Raw genomic sequence first — 17,345 nt, 5'->3', positions numbered from 1 at the left:
TGGTGTTTGGACCCCCCACTGTCCACTGCTCTTAACATTAAGAGGACATCTCTGTATTACCTGACAGCATGGCTTTACTGTCAAACCATTACATTCTGTACCGACACACAATAATGTTCCCTCTGCCAAAGCATAGTCCAGCTGGTGGCCTTGGAGACCTTAAACGACACCCATCCTGCCCATAAAACTAAATTTATGAACCCACCTTCCAGTCCGAAAATGGCAATTAGCACTAAGGAACAAATGTGTTACTTCACATGATATTTGAGAATCCCTGTGCTTGTGGGTGGCTCAACTCCCCATATCCTGAAGTATAGGAGTGGCTGTTCCACAGAGCCCTATAGCAGCCCCCACCCAAACACTACCCCCTGGCCAACAAAAACAACCCTTGGGAGGGGTAGAGGAGAGGGGAAAATGTTGAGTCGGTGACAGTGTAGCCCCAAAGTTCCTTAACCACATCGGCTAGCAGGATGCCGTCACAGCTGGCTCCGCTCCTTCCTGTGGGCCCGCTCCATGGAGCTCAGCCTGCTGGGAGACATAAACCTGTCGGACTGGTCACTCTTTCCACCGCCCTCCATCTCCCTCCTTCCTTTCCTCCCATTACTGGCAAGTTGGGCAAAAGCCATCTAAGGAAAAAGCCCTTTGGGGATCAATGTGCAGAACATTTCCACGCAGACATAAGCTAAATCCTATGACCTTTTCATTAGGGAGTATTGACATGATTCAAAGGCCCATAGAGTCTTTAAGGTGTCTGTGAATGAGGTACATCTTGATTGGTGAACTCTTCTTTGTCTCATAACCATGTTAGATCCTGTCAACTCCTGGTGTAAATTATCGTTGGAAAACATGCCATTGAAAAGCTCTTTGGCATTTCATATGCTAATACAGACTATTAATTACAAACCAAGTGTTTGTTCACGTTAGGCATTTCACGCGATTGTTTATCAAATCAATCCAGAGTGACTGAATGCTCATTTGCCACATAACACCTCAGACACCTGTTAAGGTGCCATGTGATCAAAGGAAATCGGATTACTGCTAACAAAGTATAAAAAAGAAAAACACCTTCTTAAAGGATTTGCATTTTTAACGTAATAGTGTATTTTATAACTTAAAAAAGGTACAAATGAACCAAACCCTACACACCTGATTGAGCCCAGAATGTCTAGAACGTTTTTAAAATACATTTTTGCCTTTTCTTTGTGCCTAGTTATGTTTCTCTGTATTTGCTTCATCATTATTCTGGTGAGCAGTCCCACGTTTGAAAGAGAAAAAAGAAAATCATTTGAATTCTGGGGACCCAGAGGAGAGTGAGCAAAACCCAGAGGTAAGATCCAAGCTCGCTCTCCGTGCCCTTCTGTTGGCTGCCTACCTGGTAAACATCTCCACAAGCTCCTTGCTTTCAAAACACGTCAACCGGTGCCTATGTACTTTAGACTGGCCGGCCAAGCAGGAATTGAGATTTACTTTTTTACTTTTTCTTGTCTCTCTTCCGAACCACCGCACATAACCTGTCTGGCATTAATGATGTTGTTAATAAAATGCGGCTGGTCTGTGGGTGGATTTGCCTGGCAGGCCTGGTGCCTGTCCTTCTCAGAGATAAGCCCATTGCTGGCCTTATCTACCTCCCACAGCCCCACCCAGCAGTGCCGTGCACTGGACACACAGCCAGTCAACTCATCACTGGCTAATTACCACCTCTGACTGCCTTACAAAGCAGGCCTGGACTCACTGCTGCTGCTAAGATTGGCTCTCTCCTACCTTGACTGTGTCTCTCTCCACTTCTTTGTCTTTTACCCATCCCCCTTTCTATCTCTTCCTTTTCCATGTCTCAATATATTTCACTCGTCTCTCCTGGCCAGTTCTGTCCTCATATACTCTAATGCATTTGTCTCAGCCAACAGGCTATTAGAGTGTAAGTGCTGAGTTTTATGGCATGGTATTTTCCAACTGTCACAGAGAATGAAATATGAAACCGCTACATTGTGGGTGGTCAGGTAAATCCTATGTCTACCTTCCAGAGTATCTATGTGCCTTTTGAAATGGACTAATGCCATTTATGTTACAGTTTCTCAGCAAGGACTTATGCCATTTGTGAGCTGCAGTCAGTTCAGTCTCACAGCTTCAGCAGGGCAGCCGAAGTCACTTGTGTTACAGAGGGAGGGAGCGGTTTCTTTTATTCAATTGTTTTCCACTTCCACAAGCGTGTGCCAAGGGGGAGGAAAGCGCCGGCTTAACACGCTCTGCAATTCAACACGGCCAGACGCAGTCCTATTAAGATTTAATGTGCCATTCTTCTGCTTGTGCCGCTGAAAAAGACTTGCAGGCTGAGGAAGAGAGTGAACAAAGAGCAGGCAGAGCCAGGGCCAGGGAGAGATGAAGAGAGCAAGAGATACCGAGACAACCGCTCCTTGGCCAGGTCTTTGGTCTTTGAAGTCAGTAGTTTCAAAGGGATGCCAGTAGAGTGGGAAATAACAAGAGTGTCGTTGATATAGTGTTTATAGTCAGTTCTTGTAGTTTCAGGTGAGTACATGAGATTATCTCTGTTTTGTCCACGTCACCCCTGCTATTGTGGCTACCTACTTAAGAAAGAGGTCAACTGAATGAAGTCACAGCATGCGTTTTGGGCAAAGAATTATGTGTCGTCTAAAATGCAAAGTACAAGCACGCAGGTGCTGTGAGGGAGCATGTGTCTGTGTGTGTGTGTGTGTGTGTGTGTGTGTGTGTGTGTGTGTGTTTGCATGCCTAAGCGGATGACGGATTGAGCAAGCAAGTACATGAGAGACGGAGTGTTTTCGATTGAGGGGGATATGAATATGAGGGAGTTGCAGTGCTGGCCATCGTCATCTCTGCCATGAACACACAAACACAAGCGTATAACGCAGGCTCCTCTATTCATATTTTGATTGTTTTTCTGCATAAAATGCAGTCCTCGTCTGACAAAGACCAATAAATACTTTATACAGTGCATAATGTGTGCGGTGTGAAGCACTGGGGAGAGAGAAAGAGGGCGTCCTCACGAGGGCATATGCTTTGAATTCCTAATGACACTCCTGTTAACGTTACTGGCACTGTCGCACAGAGAGAAAACGCACAGGGAAGCTACGCCGTGGAGTCAAACATCTACTTTAATACTCCCTTTCTTTCTCTGCCTCTCTTCCTGTCTCTACCTAGTTCTCTTTCTCCCATAGACACTCACGTAAAACATGCCCCCCACACAAACACATACACACAGGAAAGACTCAAGCCCAATTCTGAGAGCTCACTCTAGCATGAGGTCTCTTTTCAGTGGCTGCGTTGTGCCAGAAGTAGCTATTCTCCCCTGACCGCCTCTCCTCCTTTCAAAGCCTTGTAATCAGTGTGCTGCTCTTTGTACCAGGATGTCGCAAGACTCCCCGGCAAAAACACAGCAGAATTTCTGATGAACGGCAGTGGCTCAGAGTTCAGCTAATCAGGTCTTGCTCATGTCGCTTTCCTCTTATGTGAGCCCTTTTGAAGCAAATAAAGTCTTTGCAGTCTAGCACATTCTTCTTGGCAGCCACAAAGCAGCTGTTGGATCAATACACAAAGTTAGTCGAAAAAAAACCCCAGTACAACCAATAGGAGACTGTTGGAAACAGTTAGTAGAAAACATGCACTGCCAGGAGCCTGTTCATAGTTGAGGGTATTACTGAATGTTTCCATGCTGCTGACCCAATGACTTGATGTAAATGAATTCAAACAACTTCAAACAAACATGTTTTGGTTGAGCATGGGAAAGGGGAAACATATATCAGTGGGTTTTAAAAAGTGTCTGGTTCAACGTCGCAAACGGAGACTTCATATTAGAAATGTGTCTAAAGTATTTCTATCATATTATCATCCTCTTCATTGTGGGGGGGGGGATCTTATTGTTTTTCAGAGTATTAATATTTCATTTGTATTTTTCTCATAAATCTGAAATGTATTTTATTGAAGCTGAGTGCATTTTGCTATGTCTACAGGGAAGAAGAAAGGGGAAATCTACATAATATAAATCCATATATGGCCCAGTTATCGCTCCCTCTTTCTCTGTTGCACCCTCTCTGATTGATTCCTTTATCTGAGGGAAGCAGAAGACATGCTCTGTTTGCTCGCACAGTGGCCGGCAGGAAAACAGAGAAAGACACTTATTAAAAAGGTCATCTCACAGAGGGTTAAAATAGCAGGGCACGGATCTCTCTGGGGGGAGCAGCCATGCCCCTCCTCTAGTGAAGGACACAAGAAAAGGTGTTGCTCAAGGGAGCTGGACTCGTAATGAAAGAATGGCCACCAGGCTGACAGCTCATGTGTGCACTGGCCTATTCAAATACCTTCAGAGACAAGGTATTGGAGAACGGATAGAGGAAGGCTTTGTGAAAATGCAATCTTTTGAATTAAACTCGGAGCTAGATGTGTTATTTTTATTTACAGTGTGGGCTAGCTAGTAAACACAACTTGAAATGAGCTGAGGAGCAACGTTGGCAAGTAGGTCTGAGGGCATGTTTCCTTTCTTACAATTGCAATCTCATATCTAGCAGATGAACGTGTCTTGTGCCAACTTAGAACAAAAGTCAAACTGTAGACACTGTTTCTCTTTCTCCATGAAGGATCAGTAACAATACAAGGGTGCACAGACAATACAGTGAGACAGTGAGACAAAGCATTTGTGAAGTGTGTTTGGAAAGGCCTATGGAATAGCAGTGCCTCCAGCCTCCTGTCTCCTCCCCAGGGCAGCCTAAAGCCCTGTCGGCAGGATGCTGATCCCCACACGGAAACCTGATCCGCAGCCATCCTGGAGCCGGAGGGTGGACGGGGGAGCGCTCTCCCCCCGTGGAGCCCCTCCACTTCTGCTCCAGAGTTAAAGGGGTGCTCTGGGGGAACATTCCTCTAGCCCTGCCCCAGCCAGCCTCCACTCTCAACTCTCTAGAGGAGCATTCTTCCAGCCCTGCCCTAGCCTTCACTGGGATCTCCTGGGGAACATTCCTGAAGCCCTGCCCCAGCCCAAGACGGGCTCCCTGGGGACGCATTCCTGCAGCACTCTCTCTCTCTCTCTCTCCCTTCTCTCTCCCCATCTCCCTCTTTCTCCCTCGCTCCCCTTCTCAGACTCTCGCCTTCCTCCGCAGTCCAGCATTAGCGCGATCAATAGCACCGATCGCATCAGGGACACGAGGCAATCCATACCCATGCGCTCCCTTAGCGCACTGCAGTGGTCACGGCTTAAGTGCATGGAAAGGTGTTATACCTCTGCCAGGGGGGGGGGGGGGAGACAATGGCCGCCATTGATCGCAGTGACATGCAACATCTTTCTCTTTTCTCTCTGTCCATCGGGCGTGGTCGACATGCAGCTAGTATCTGTTAAGACTTTATTCAGTCTGTGTTGTGTCACTCCGGTGGCGAAACTTGCGTTTTACATTAGAACATGGACGCAAAGTATAGTTAGAACCAGAATAAACACGTAAGGTAGTGCATTTATGCGTTTGTATGTTAGGGTCTGGTAATACACTGTATAGGCTTATGGGATATCAGCTGGGGGGGGGGGGGGGGGGGGGGAGAGAAGTAAGTTCTGTCAGGGAACAGCAAGCAAATCTCCATATGTGGATTGCTTCCAGTCAAGCTCTGCAATTTGTTTACCAAAAGTAAAACATTTGAAATTATAAAAAATGGAGAGTTTAGCAGGTGCTGGTTGTTGATTAGAAAATGGTTCTAATAAAGGATCCATCTGTGAGTAGAGACTTGATGTAAGGCAGATTAATTGGTCATGGATGTCTACATAATGCCACATAGGAAATCTCCTCCCATATTCCAGAGAATACACAAACACACTCACACACACACACACACACACACACACACACACACACACACACACACACACATTCAAAGTACTTAGTATGCCATCTAGAAGTTTCTTTTCTCCCACTGTGTTTGAATACTAATAGAGTGTTTCTGCGCAATCACAATACCCTAATGACAATTAGATTCTTTTGTTTGGTTTCCACGGGGGCTCTTATCCAAACTGTGTTTTTTTCATCATTGAGCAATTAAGAGTTATTTGTCCGTAAGATTGACATTTATAAAAGCCAGGCTTAATTATTGAAAAAATATGGCTGAGTCAGTTATGACCACATTACAGCGGAGCTGAACATAAAAGGCCTGCCCCCGAATCAAATACTTTTAGAATATTACAGATTATCTCCAGAATTACAAAAACAAAAAGAGTATAATTTAAAAGAGAATGTGTGTTTTTTATTTTGTAGCTTCCACAAACTGTCCACAATTCTGAGCTGACTTAATGGAATTAGGTGTTACATTGACAAAAGGGTGACAGGAGGTTCTGCACTTAGTTTCGTTCAAACCAATGAATGCTTTTGTTGGATGACAGTAATGTGAAAGTGAACAGTGCATTGATTTTCACACCTTGAGTCGCCTGAGAGTCACTTTGAATTTGCACACACATGAGCACACTCGAGGAACACATGCATGTAAACAAGCATCCCTGCACATACAAAGTCCCTCTAACTAAGAACATGCGTGAATCTCTGCTTAGATTAACATCAAGATAGGACGAATGCACATTTATATACAGACACACAAAGACAAACAAACACTGGACTTGGTTTGTTTGACCATCTTACAGTTAATGGAAAATCTTTGTAAAACTCGTGGGATATCTACCCTATAATTTGTGGCTTGCTGATTGTGGGTTGTAAAATATGAAACCAAACTGTACTTGAATGTAAACAGAAAAGAGACTTTGCTAGCTTTCTCATGAACAGGGTTTTGACTTTGCTTTGAAATGATAAATGGTAGGATTGTTACATGTTAGCCTGTTCGTATTCTGTTTCTAAACAACATGGATAGGCAAAAGGTCTATGCCCATATGCAACATTGGAAAATGTGTGTCAGGTGGTGTTTCTGAATGGGGGTCCATCAGGACGTGTAAAGGAGGACAGCAAGTCCAGGAGAAGCACATGGAAACCATCAGTTCACATCATTAGTTCTGTCTGCCACCTTGTCAGGGTATTTATAGCCCTCTACATCCATCAACAGGTCAATGACACAGTCTGCCAATGGCATCCTTCTCTTTCAGTCCCACTAGGTATTACTACTGCAGCTAGCTAGCATTGGGACCAGCTGAGGGACTTTCCTGGAGTGAAGATCTGTTTCCAGTTGGTGGTCTGGTTACTGTGGGATCTCATAGCCACATGTTACACTCGAGTGAAATGTTAGAATTAGTATAGAGCTGTATACAATGTTACACTGAAACAGGCAAGGACACAATGCACATACTATAAATACACATAATGTAGCCTACAGTGATGTATTGTAAGGACACATGGAGGCCTATTTGTATGTCACGCCTCTAGATATTGATGTACAGCACGTATAAATAATATGCTATGTGTGTGAGGCCTATCTGTGTTGCTGGATATCTACCAAGGAAACTGGTAGTCTGGTGTTATGCTCCCCTTGGTGCAGTGTACTAACACACATAGTGTGGCATATTCTCTGGTGAAGGCATAGAGCGAGAGTGGGAGTGGGAGAAGAGCTGAGTGGCAGAGTGGAGGGGAGGCTCGGTGGGCTGAACGTTGTTTACCTGTCAGCTGGCATTGATTAATCTTGTGTTCGGTGAGATCGCTCAGCGACTCGAACACCTGCCGGCAGCTGTCGCAGCTGTGCAGCGCAGGCTCCTCGTCGTCCTCTTCTCCCTCTTCTCCTTCCTCTGGAGAGAGCAGCCTCTTCCTCAGACGCCCGGTCTCACCATCCTCCGCCGCCCTCTCGAGGGCGCACTCTGGATCTGCCGAGCCACAGGAAATGACAGCACCACATAGTCAGAGGGGTGACCCACACAGTGAGGTACTACAGCTTCCTCTGGGTGACAATAAAATGGATTTCTAGACTCTGGATTTAATAAAAACAATAATAAAAGCTGTAATAAAAATGCAGGTTCAATTTGGGCCGCTGTAACTCAACCACTCATGCCATAACAGAAGTGTTGGGCAGGTGAGGGTGAGAGATATACAGGCACACACTGGCACGATGCTTCCACACACACTAATCTAATACACACATGCACACACACCTCTGTTATTAGAAATGGTTTTACGTTGTGTTTGCCCTGCTTCACCCAAGCAAAACTTCAGTATATGAAACTAGACTGATGGGAATATGTGTAGTTAATAAATCCTGGATTGCAGTTTTGGCTCGACCAAAGAAATATGAAATCCTGCCAGTAAGAGCTAAATTGCATCAGTCAGCGTCTATCAAAGGAGACGGACCTTGCCACATTACCCAGACATCTAGGCCAGAACAGTGGATGTATGGAGCGTAGCACAGTAAGACACACAAAAAATGAGATTGGTGTGTGTTAGGCTGTCGTCACGACACACTTCCCTAAATTATTCAGCCTTGCTCGCAGGCAGCCGCGGGTCGCACACATCAATATTCTTCAATCCATCTGCAGTTTTGTCTCTTGTTGGCTTTGTGCTGCAGCAGTGCCAGGGGTGGGCGACTGACTGAACCAGGACTAGGAATCATATTTCAAGATAATCTGAAGTTCTTCACATGATGCTTGAATATTCGGAAAACAAATCAAACCTTGCATTGTTCACTCACAGCGCACCATAAACATCTTCACTCAGAAGGATAGTAAATCAGGCTTGCTACAGCATCTTATAAATAGGCAACATGGCCTGCAGCCCTCTTTCTCCCCTGCTGTGACCATTACACTTCACAATAAGACTGATTAAAAAGCCATACTTACAATCAAACAATCATGTCACCCTGGTTTAAGCTTTGTGGGGGGAGAAAAGCCCTTGCACTCCACTGGCAGCCATTTTAAGCCCTACTCATGCAAGTGTTCCTCAGCTTGTCCTGAAACTCCGGAGGGGAATGGTAGGAAGAAGCTTGTTTTGTTTTCGCCTAACAGACAGATAACAGTGCTTGAGGAAAAGGCGCGTGTTGTAACGATGCGCGCAGGTGTGGGTATATTAACCGGGTGTCTATACGCAGAAGGCGGCCATTTTAAGTCCTCCTTTAGTAGGGTGCTCTTAAAACGGTGAAATTCCTTGAGGAAAGACGTTCCAGAACTCATCAAGGCCACCCAGGATTTTTTCTTTCCCCCACTTGCGCCAAGTATTGATGTAACATCACACCCTCCATTGTCCTTCCCTCTTGGCGACTGAGGCTCTCGGAACATGCCCTCTAAAAATATCTGCACTGTGGTCCCCAGTGGGACCATGCAGAACAGAACAGAAGGTGTTTCAAGAAAATGAAAATCCCAACCCAATCCTCACAGATGCAGGCCTTTCTTGCTCCGGGGGGGAAACACTTCTGACTGAGGCCAAAAGCCACACAATATAGACTAATGATGATTCATCCACAGACACAGAATTCACAATATGCACTTTTCTTTTTACAAGGTGCCTGTGAAGGAGGTTAACACTTTGATATTTCCTTTTCCAGCGACCTTTATGAATCATTAATTTCTCTAATATTACAGCTCAGTCCTGTCAGAAAAAAACAATTGATGGCTACATTTAAGCATTTTAAGTTTTATCTGCAATAAAAGAAAATGCATTTATCCAGCGCAGAATGCAGATGCCTTTTATGCTATTGTTCATATTAGGTTTTCTTCACACATTCTTTCAGGGACATTTATCAGATTAAAACCCAAAAGACCTTATTGCATTTCTGAGTTTTTCCCTTGCTTGTTTTCTCTTGTTCCGACTGACAAGTTTCAGCTGCAACTTCCAGTGAATCCAAGCTGGGTCAGTGCTCTCGCTCGAGCCGAGTGACCTCCGGTGCACCACTGTGATGCGGTGCTGGAAGTGTAAACTACTACACGTTTGGGGGGGGGGGGTTTGGGGGAAGTATGAGCGGGGAGGGGGCTTGACACGACAAGGTCACGTCCAACCCTGGGATTAAAGAGCCACGTCAATACTGAGGTTCCTGTGCCTCTGGGCCTCATACAGTAATCCATCAGATCAGGACATCCTCTTCTACCAGTCTCTACAGGCTGGACAGCAGATCAATACCAGCATGCTTGGAATGGCTGACAATCACATATGGAATATGAGGGAAAGATGCGTGGCATATTGAGAATTTTTCATTATGCCTGACGTCCTTGTTAATTTAGTTAATCAGCTTGACAATGTTGGTATGGCAGGTAAAGACATGAGGGACCGCTGATCCATATTCTGATAAGGTCAGCTCGAAGTAAGATGATCGTAGCTCAGACTGAGGAATTATTCCTTTGGGGAATATGATGAAGATCCGACTGAAAGGACACATCTTTAATCTTTATAGAACTAAAACCGCATTAGTTTTGTATTAGTAAAATGTGGATATCTGATGATGGTGATTGACATCTTTATAGCCATGTAATATCTGTCTGAGTCCGAGTCCATCCATCAGACACACACTGTCTCTTATGGTGCCTAGTGACATTTATCATGCCACAACTTTCATCTTGTGAGTTGAAGAGTCCCCTGGACCCCCCACCCTTATATTATTGAATATTTCTGCTCTTAAATATTTATAACCTTTTAATTGATATTCTCTTCTCTGCTCCCTCAGCCCCACCAGGGACCCGTGGTCCCTAGCAGGGAAGCAACTCGTCACCCCACTGTCTGGCCCACACACTGAGATAGGTGGAGACACCACAGGGAGAGGAGGAAGGGCATGAACAACAGCATACCCAAAGCAAGAAAGGGGGGAAAAAAACGAAGAGCATGGCCGAGCTGCAGAGCCTGAACTGAATGGACTTATTATCTAAAAGCTGAACTCTGATTTCGACCTCGCTGGAGATTTTATGTCCGACACTAAGGTTAAAAATTAAATATTGAGCGCTTAGGACAAGGAAATGAAACATCGAAAAGTTGTTGTTGGGTACTAAGCCATTTTTGAAATGCAACATGTGATAGATGTTAATGTTTGAACTGAAATTCATTTAAATCCAGCCCCATAACACTGAGCACGGAAAGCGTGAAATCACTGAGGGCTACGTTCTTACTTGCCTGTGGATACAGTATGTCTAGCTCCATTAGGGTTTAGCCCGACTCTTTCGTTGTGCAATGAAAGACCTCGGTTTTCGAAAACATCATTACCAGCTCACCCAACTCCTCATTTCCCCGTCATTTCCCAGAGATCCTGGCTCTATGATGCCCCCTCCCCAGCAACCCGCCATACAACCACCCACCCCCAAGTTCGAATTAAGAATTTATTTTAACCAGCAAGCAGCTTCTGTCGACACATGTTGGCGGGCCTGATCAAAGGTGAGTGCGCTCCTTTATCAGAGTGAGGGAGGCTGTCAGAAATAGGAGGACATTAAGATTGAATAACCTTCACACGGTTGCCGGCACCTCATTATTTAAAAATCTAAAACTTTTGCAGAGCACCCGCCATATATAGGTCACACTACATTCTAATGCCACATGTGCCTCCGAGTGTATCCTCCTCTGTGTGGATGGGATTTGGGGCTCTCCACTTAGACCGTCACATCCACTGATCCCCCATCATTAAAGATAGTCATGATCCGACAACGTGTGTCTGTGCGCTTGACACTTGCCAGATTGTTAACGATCCTCAAGAATTTGCATGGGGGGGGGGGGGGGGGGGGGGGGGGGGTTCTGTGTTCATATGGTCGGTGCGGTGCAATTTGAGTTGAGTTATCTCCTTCAAGTACCTCCGATTCATATTAAGGACTAATTGCTATTTAATATTAGGTTGCATTCAAAACTAGATGCTGTTTGTCGAAAGCTTTTTCTCTCACAAAGCTAAACCCATTACAAGCTCAAAGCAATGACAAATGTTTCCTACCTTGTTATATGTTACAGAAGAAGGAGAAAAAAACCCCCAGTATATTTCTGAACATTTTATGATGCATGCTGAGATAAAGATTAAGAGTAGCACAGAGAGAGAGAGAAAAGGTTTTATTGTAGGAGTGAGTGAGAACAAACAATGACGACAACACGGAGAGCACCACATGAAGGAAGCAGCACCTGCAATCACAGGTATGCAGACGGCATCATCCACCATTAAAACATCTACAACAAAATAAATCAAAGCCGTTGATCGAGAAACAACATTTGAATCTCTCTCTCTCTCTCTCTCTCTCTCTCTCTCTCTCTCTCTCTCTCTCTCTCTCTCTCTCTCTCTCTCTCTCTCTCTCTCTCTCTCTCTCTCTCTCTCTCTCTCTCTCTCTCTCTCTCTCTCTCTCTCTCTCTCTCTCTCTCTGGGAGTGATACTATTGAACGGAGTGCCTTGCTATGCCATTAGTGCAGTAAAACATCAAAGGAAATGAATAATAGAGAATATGATTTTCTGAAGTGGTGGAGTGAAAGAGTCCTTTCCTCTTCCTGCTGTAGTGAGCCCTGCAGTACATTGATCTGTGGGCAGACTCAGCCGGAGCCAGGCACCGCACCACTACTCTACACTACACTACGGCACCTTGCCACCCAGACACCCCTTCAGATCTCTAGAACACTTCCATTTGCCTCAGTCCACTCCACTTTGACAGAGCTGACACCCTCTTCCAAAAAAAAAAAAAACAGCCTCAATCTGACATAGCCGAGAGCAAAAAAGAAAGAAAGGGATGTGTATATATAAGAGAGAAGAAAAAGCACGGAGCATGTGGTTATAATTACACACAGGCAGCGCAGTGGTAAAGCCAAGCTGCAGATCTTAAGCCTGCTCGACACTCTCTGGGTAAAAAAAGCGCACTGCCTCATTAAATCTCAGATATCACACTGTTCCTGCCCCTCTATACTATGCATAATACTGTCTATCTTTTAGAGGGCCTCTTTTGTTAGCATTTCTCCTTTGCCTTTGCTACATATCAAACATGAATGAGAAATAGGATGCAGGGCCTGCAGAACACTTGCAGAGTCACAGAAGAGCACAACTGGGGGTCTACTTATGAGGCAGATCTTGACACCATGTCTGATTAAGCCCTTGGCTTGTCAGGAGTCTAATGGCTATTGTGGCCGTGTCCGTCAAAGTGGCAAATGCATGAAAGGCAGGTAAGCTTTTCTACCGCTTCTCAATTTGACTTTAAAAAGGTGGTTTCACCGGGAGATTGAACTACTGCTGTTACGATAAAGACAAAAGTTGGAGGAGAATAATAATTGGCGAAAAAGCAAAAGAAATCTCCCAGTATCTTAAAAGTTTACCGCCACAAACAACACTTTTCTCATTGACCATTTGTCAAGCTGCATCCTGAGCGGGGGTTAAAAAATAAATCACTCAGACGAAGTCAAATGAGGAAAGTGAGAAATTAATTTGTGCGCCCTCCTGATTTCTCCACAGGCAGACATCGATCATGTGGCGGCTGTCTCCCCTCACTCTGGAGATGGAGGCGGTGGAAGGACGGGGAGAGGGGAGATTCGTGTGTCTGAGGGGGTCGTTGTAATCAGGCACACTCATTAGCTCTACTTTGACTCTGGATGACAGGAGGTCTCCGAGGCAAGTCTGCCTTTTATGCCCAGTCCTTCATCCCTTGAGCTGGGGTTAGAGGGGCAAAGGAAGCCACAGAGCCACCCACCAATACCTATCAATACACATTAACTCGGCGGCAGGTAGATATCGGCATTTTCCCAGAGATGAACAAAAATGTTGCGAAGATGTTTACTGGCATATCTGATCAATTGCACACTAAAAAGGTGTATCTGAAACACACAAGAGGGAAGGATGGCAACCAAAGTTGCCAAACTGCAAGATGTCGGAGGCCCGTTTCCATTTAAATGTGCTGCAACTGAAGAATCTCCATCTCTAAAAGCTTGCTAAAGTGTAGGTTTGCAGAGAGATCCCAAACAAAAAACTGAAACAATATTACCGAGGTCATGAGCTTCTATGAAAAGCCCAGACTTATTTTAGTGGTACATGCTCCTGTATTTTGCACAGGAGCACTCAGAAAGCTATGGGTAAATGCTGGACTAATGTGGCAGCCTAAGAGTATCCAGGGTCCCCAGCCTGCTGGGCAAAACCATCCATATCAGGTTTAAAATAACCACGCCTGAGACTTAACCTTTACCAGAGACAAATGAAATGAAAATATACAGTGTGGTGCATCAGGAGCAGGCTTCATTCATAGGGGGCTTTCTGCTAGCCTGACCTGAATTACCGCTCCATTCCTGGAGGGCCACTGTGAATGGCACGCGTGGAGACAGGACACATTCATCTGGGTAGCTCTATTCTACATCATACAGACGGTTGGGAAACAAAGAGTCTAAAAAAACAGCAGGAACACACAGAAACACAAGGACAGCTATAAGCACACCTGCATGTATGCATGCATGCACGCAAACACAAAAACAAAAGAAGAGCTGCACCGCTCTGCCCTTTCTTGTATACAGACACATGCAACCATGCCGTTTACAGTGGGAAAAACCTCAAAAAACAGGAAATACATAGTTTGTATCATTCTGAACCCAGCAAAGATTTTACAGACAGACACGCACACAGACACATGATCCATTTTCCAACCCAAAATGATGAAATATGAAATGGAGCATTACCGCTTGGAATGGCAGTCTGCCCAGGACTGTGCTGGTCCTCTGTCACATTGTCTTCTACTGCCAGAAAAAGAGAAGGGGGAGAAAAAGAGGGAAAGAAACAGTTAACTGTGAAAAACAAGTTAGACACATTGAGATTTCCTTCTTTTTTATTATTTACTATTGAGATTTTCTGTATGGAAACTCCAAGAGATTTCAACAGCTTTCGACAGCTCAACCTGTGGTTTGGGAATCCACACAAGCCTTTCATATGTATGAGGTTTGGCAACAAGGCAAACAGCCACCCACGTAAATAACATATTGGACTGGGTAATGACGTGATGAATTATGAACGTCTCCCATGAAACGTCCTCCCAACATCAACAGTGACCAAGTAAAAAAAACACCTTGATGACTGCATTAGTAAGAAGGTTGTATAGTGCCGCCTCGGCTAGGCTAATTAGGTGGGTATAAAAAAGAAAAATTTGTAGATTCCCTTATAAATATGGACCTTCTAAAAAAGCTGACTGTAATTCAAACGTAAATGCAAAGAAAACAAATAATGAATACATATTCACATTACGTGTCATAACAACAGGCTGCAAAGTGCTTTTTCTTTTAAACAGGATGGCTGACAAAATAGTGACAGCTTGATCGAAACTGAAATCCGCTCATTAGGCGCATGGCAACTAAACCCTTTTGGACTTTTTTCAAAACAGCATGGCCTTGAAAAACACTGCTTCTGTTTAGTAAAAGGTAAGAACCTTTTACATTGGAGCCTTTTTGGAACTGGTGAGAGTTCCTTGTGGCATGTCAAGTACAAGAAATGAAATGGATTTTAACAGCGGGAAGAGAACAAAAGAGTCTCCCACCTGTTCCATGTAAAATGAGGGTCTCACTGAGGACTTCTTACGCCTCTGCGTTCCACCCCTGCAGTTGAAATGCATTCTCCATTATGTCTTTTCTTTCTAGCCTTTCATTTTCCTGGGCAAAGAGGAAGGGGGAGTCTGACAGGACCTCCCAGTAGGGGAGTGTGGCAGTGACTGCCAAAGCAGAAACTGGCGCACTTTTAAAATCGCACAAAATATCCTGTACTTTGCATAATTAAGGCAGGATCCTATGGTGGCAGAAGCCCCCTCAGGGGAGCAAGAGTCAGTGTCAAGCAGGGTGTCAAACCTCAGTGAAAAGGAAAGTGTCGAGCTGTTTCTTATGAAGATTGCAAACGACGGAGCAACTATGTTTCGCTGTCAGGCCTTGTCCAGCCAAAACTGAATTCCAAAAAAGGTATTCCTGTGAGAAGCTTTTATATATTAAAAAAAACCTTTATAAAGAAATGCCACCATTCACTCAATACGTACATTTAAGAATGTCTCCGATCGGATATATTTACCGTAGTAACTATAAGAATTGATGTACACAGAAAATATGCTAAACAAACGTTCATGGCTATGGCAATTAATTAGCTAAAACAATTAAAAGTGATGGAATAGACATTGTTGGACACCGTGGAGTTACATCCCTCGGAGCCACCAAAAAGGACTGTATCAGCCAACACAGAAACCTTGTCCTGTTAAAGGAGGCCTTAGTGACTGACGCCCTGAGAGTTTAATGAGTTTCTCCAGCACTGTTGAGCGCCTTGCATCTAGGATCATTTAAATGGGCTAGGGACGGGGGTCCTAATAAATCCCCCATGGTTCTATCAGAGATTGGTGGAGGGAGCTGGAGTTTTTGTTTTGATTACCGTCCCCGTTGGTGAGATGAGGGAGTTCAGGCAGAAAATTCTATTTAACAATGCCATAAGAACTTAAACATTACGGCAGTTTGCGATGATTTGTCACCACTGTGAACTTATTAAAAGTTTTGTCATTTAAAGTAAACAACTTCCATCACAGTGCAGAGACTTCTCTCATTTGCACCCGTTTTCTAGATAATTAATAGCTACCTAGGAGCGATCATGGAGGGTGAGCTGCCAAGTAAGGGCAGACTCCTGTGATGTTTCATACTGGCTGGACATTTGATCAACAATCATAACAGTACAGCGCAATTACAAATAGCTGGACAGTTTTAATTAAAAGGCTCTAAAGCCCATGATCACTTCTTAATGACAATGACTTCAAGTGAATAAAACTCAGTCCATATTGTCGTTAATGCAACACTGCTATCAGTTAATTAATGTTTGACAAGGTACGGTGTATCACTCAGTCAGTGACAAACTGTAATCATGCTGCTAGGTTTTGTTGATACAATACCAAACACACATGGGACCATTTCAGCACTGCTCCTTTGATTTTCAAAACGCGGAGCAGGAAAGACGTAATCCCACAACAAGTGGCACAGCATTAAAGGCCACTAATTAACACACTGGCCACACACAAAAAAATGAACGCAGAGTTACTGTCATTATATCGAGAGTGACAATCCCCTAGACGAACATTTCCTTTTTAGGGATGAATTAATTTTCTACAGCTAGGGAAGCAAAAAAACAAATCGCAAAGTAAAAAAACTAAATAATACAAATCTAATAAAAACAAACAGATCGATCACAACATGCACAGCCAATGATACATCACAACTGCATACAACTAATGATTTAATAGACATGAATAGGCAAAACATGACAAACTCTCAGCAGCTTGGACCTTTCGTAATCCATCAAATGAATTCCTGCTGTGTAAGAGAACAGAGCGAAGAGTGCGTACATGCACACAAATGTGTGTATAATTACTGTACATTCTTGTGCTTTTGTTTGTGGATCGCCACGTATTTGCGTGTGCCTATCTCGCAGCACTTCTCAGACATTAAAAAAAAGCCCTGAGTGTGTTCCTGGATATGCTTGACTCATCTGCTTGGTTA

General features: G+C 44.2%; 1 protein-coding gene across 5 annotated transcripts in view; it reads right to left on the bottom strand.

Moving 5' to 3' along the window:
• The window catches only part of znf521 (zinc finger protein 521), an 87,615-nt gene that overhangs the window by 65,787 nt on the left and 4,483 nt on the right, over positions 1-17,345 (bottom strand). For 4 of the 5 annotated variants that reach the window (XM_029452717.1, XM_029452713.1, XM_029452719.1 and 1 more), the window contains exons 2-3: positions 14,517-14,573; positions 7,598-7,798 (exon numbers count right to left, since the gene is read on the bottom strand). In XM_029452717.1, the coding sequence (XP_029308577.1) occupies positions 7,598-7,798; positions 14,517-14,573 (258 nt within the window). The remainder of the gene's footprint in view (positions 1-7,597; positions 7,799-14,516; positions 14,574-17,345) is intronic. The other variant, XM_029452716.1, reaches the window with a different exon arrangement.

Source organism: Cottoperca gobio, chromosome 17 (assembly GCF_900634415.1).
Source record: "Cottoperca gobio chromosome 17, fCotGob3.1, whole genome shotgun sequence".
Lineage (NCBI taxonomy): Eukaryota > Metazoa > Chordata > Actinopteri > Perciformes > Bovichtidae > Cottoperca > Cottoperca gobio.
This window is presented reverse-complemented; position numbering and strand designations above follow the sequence as displayed.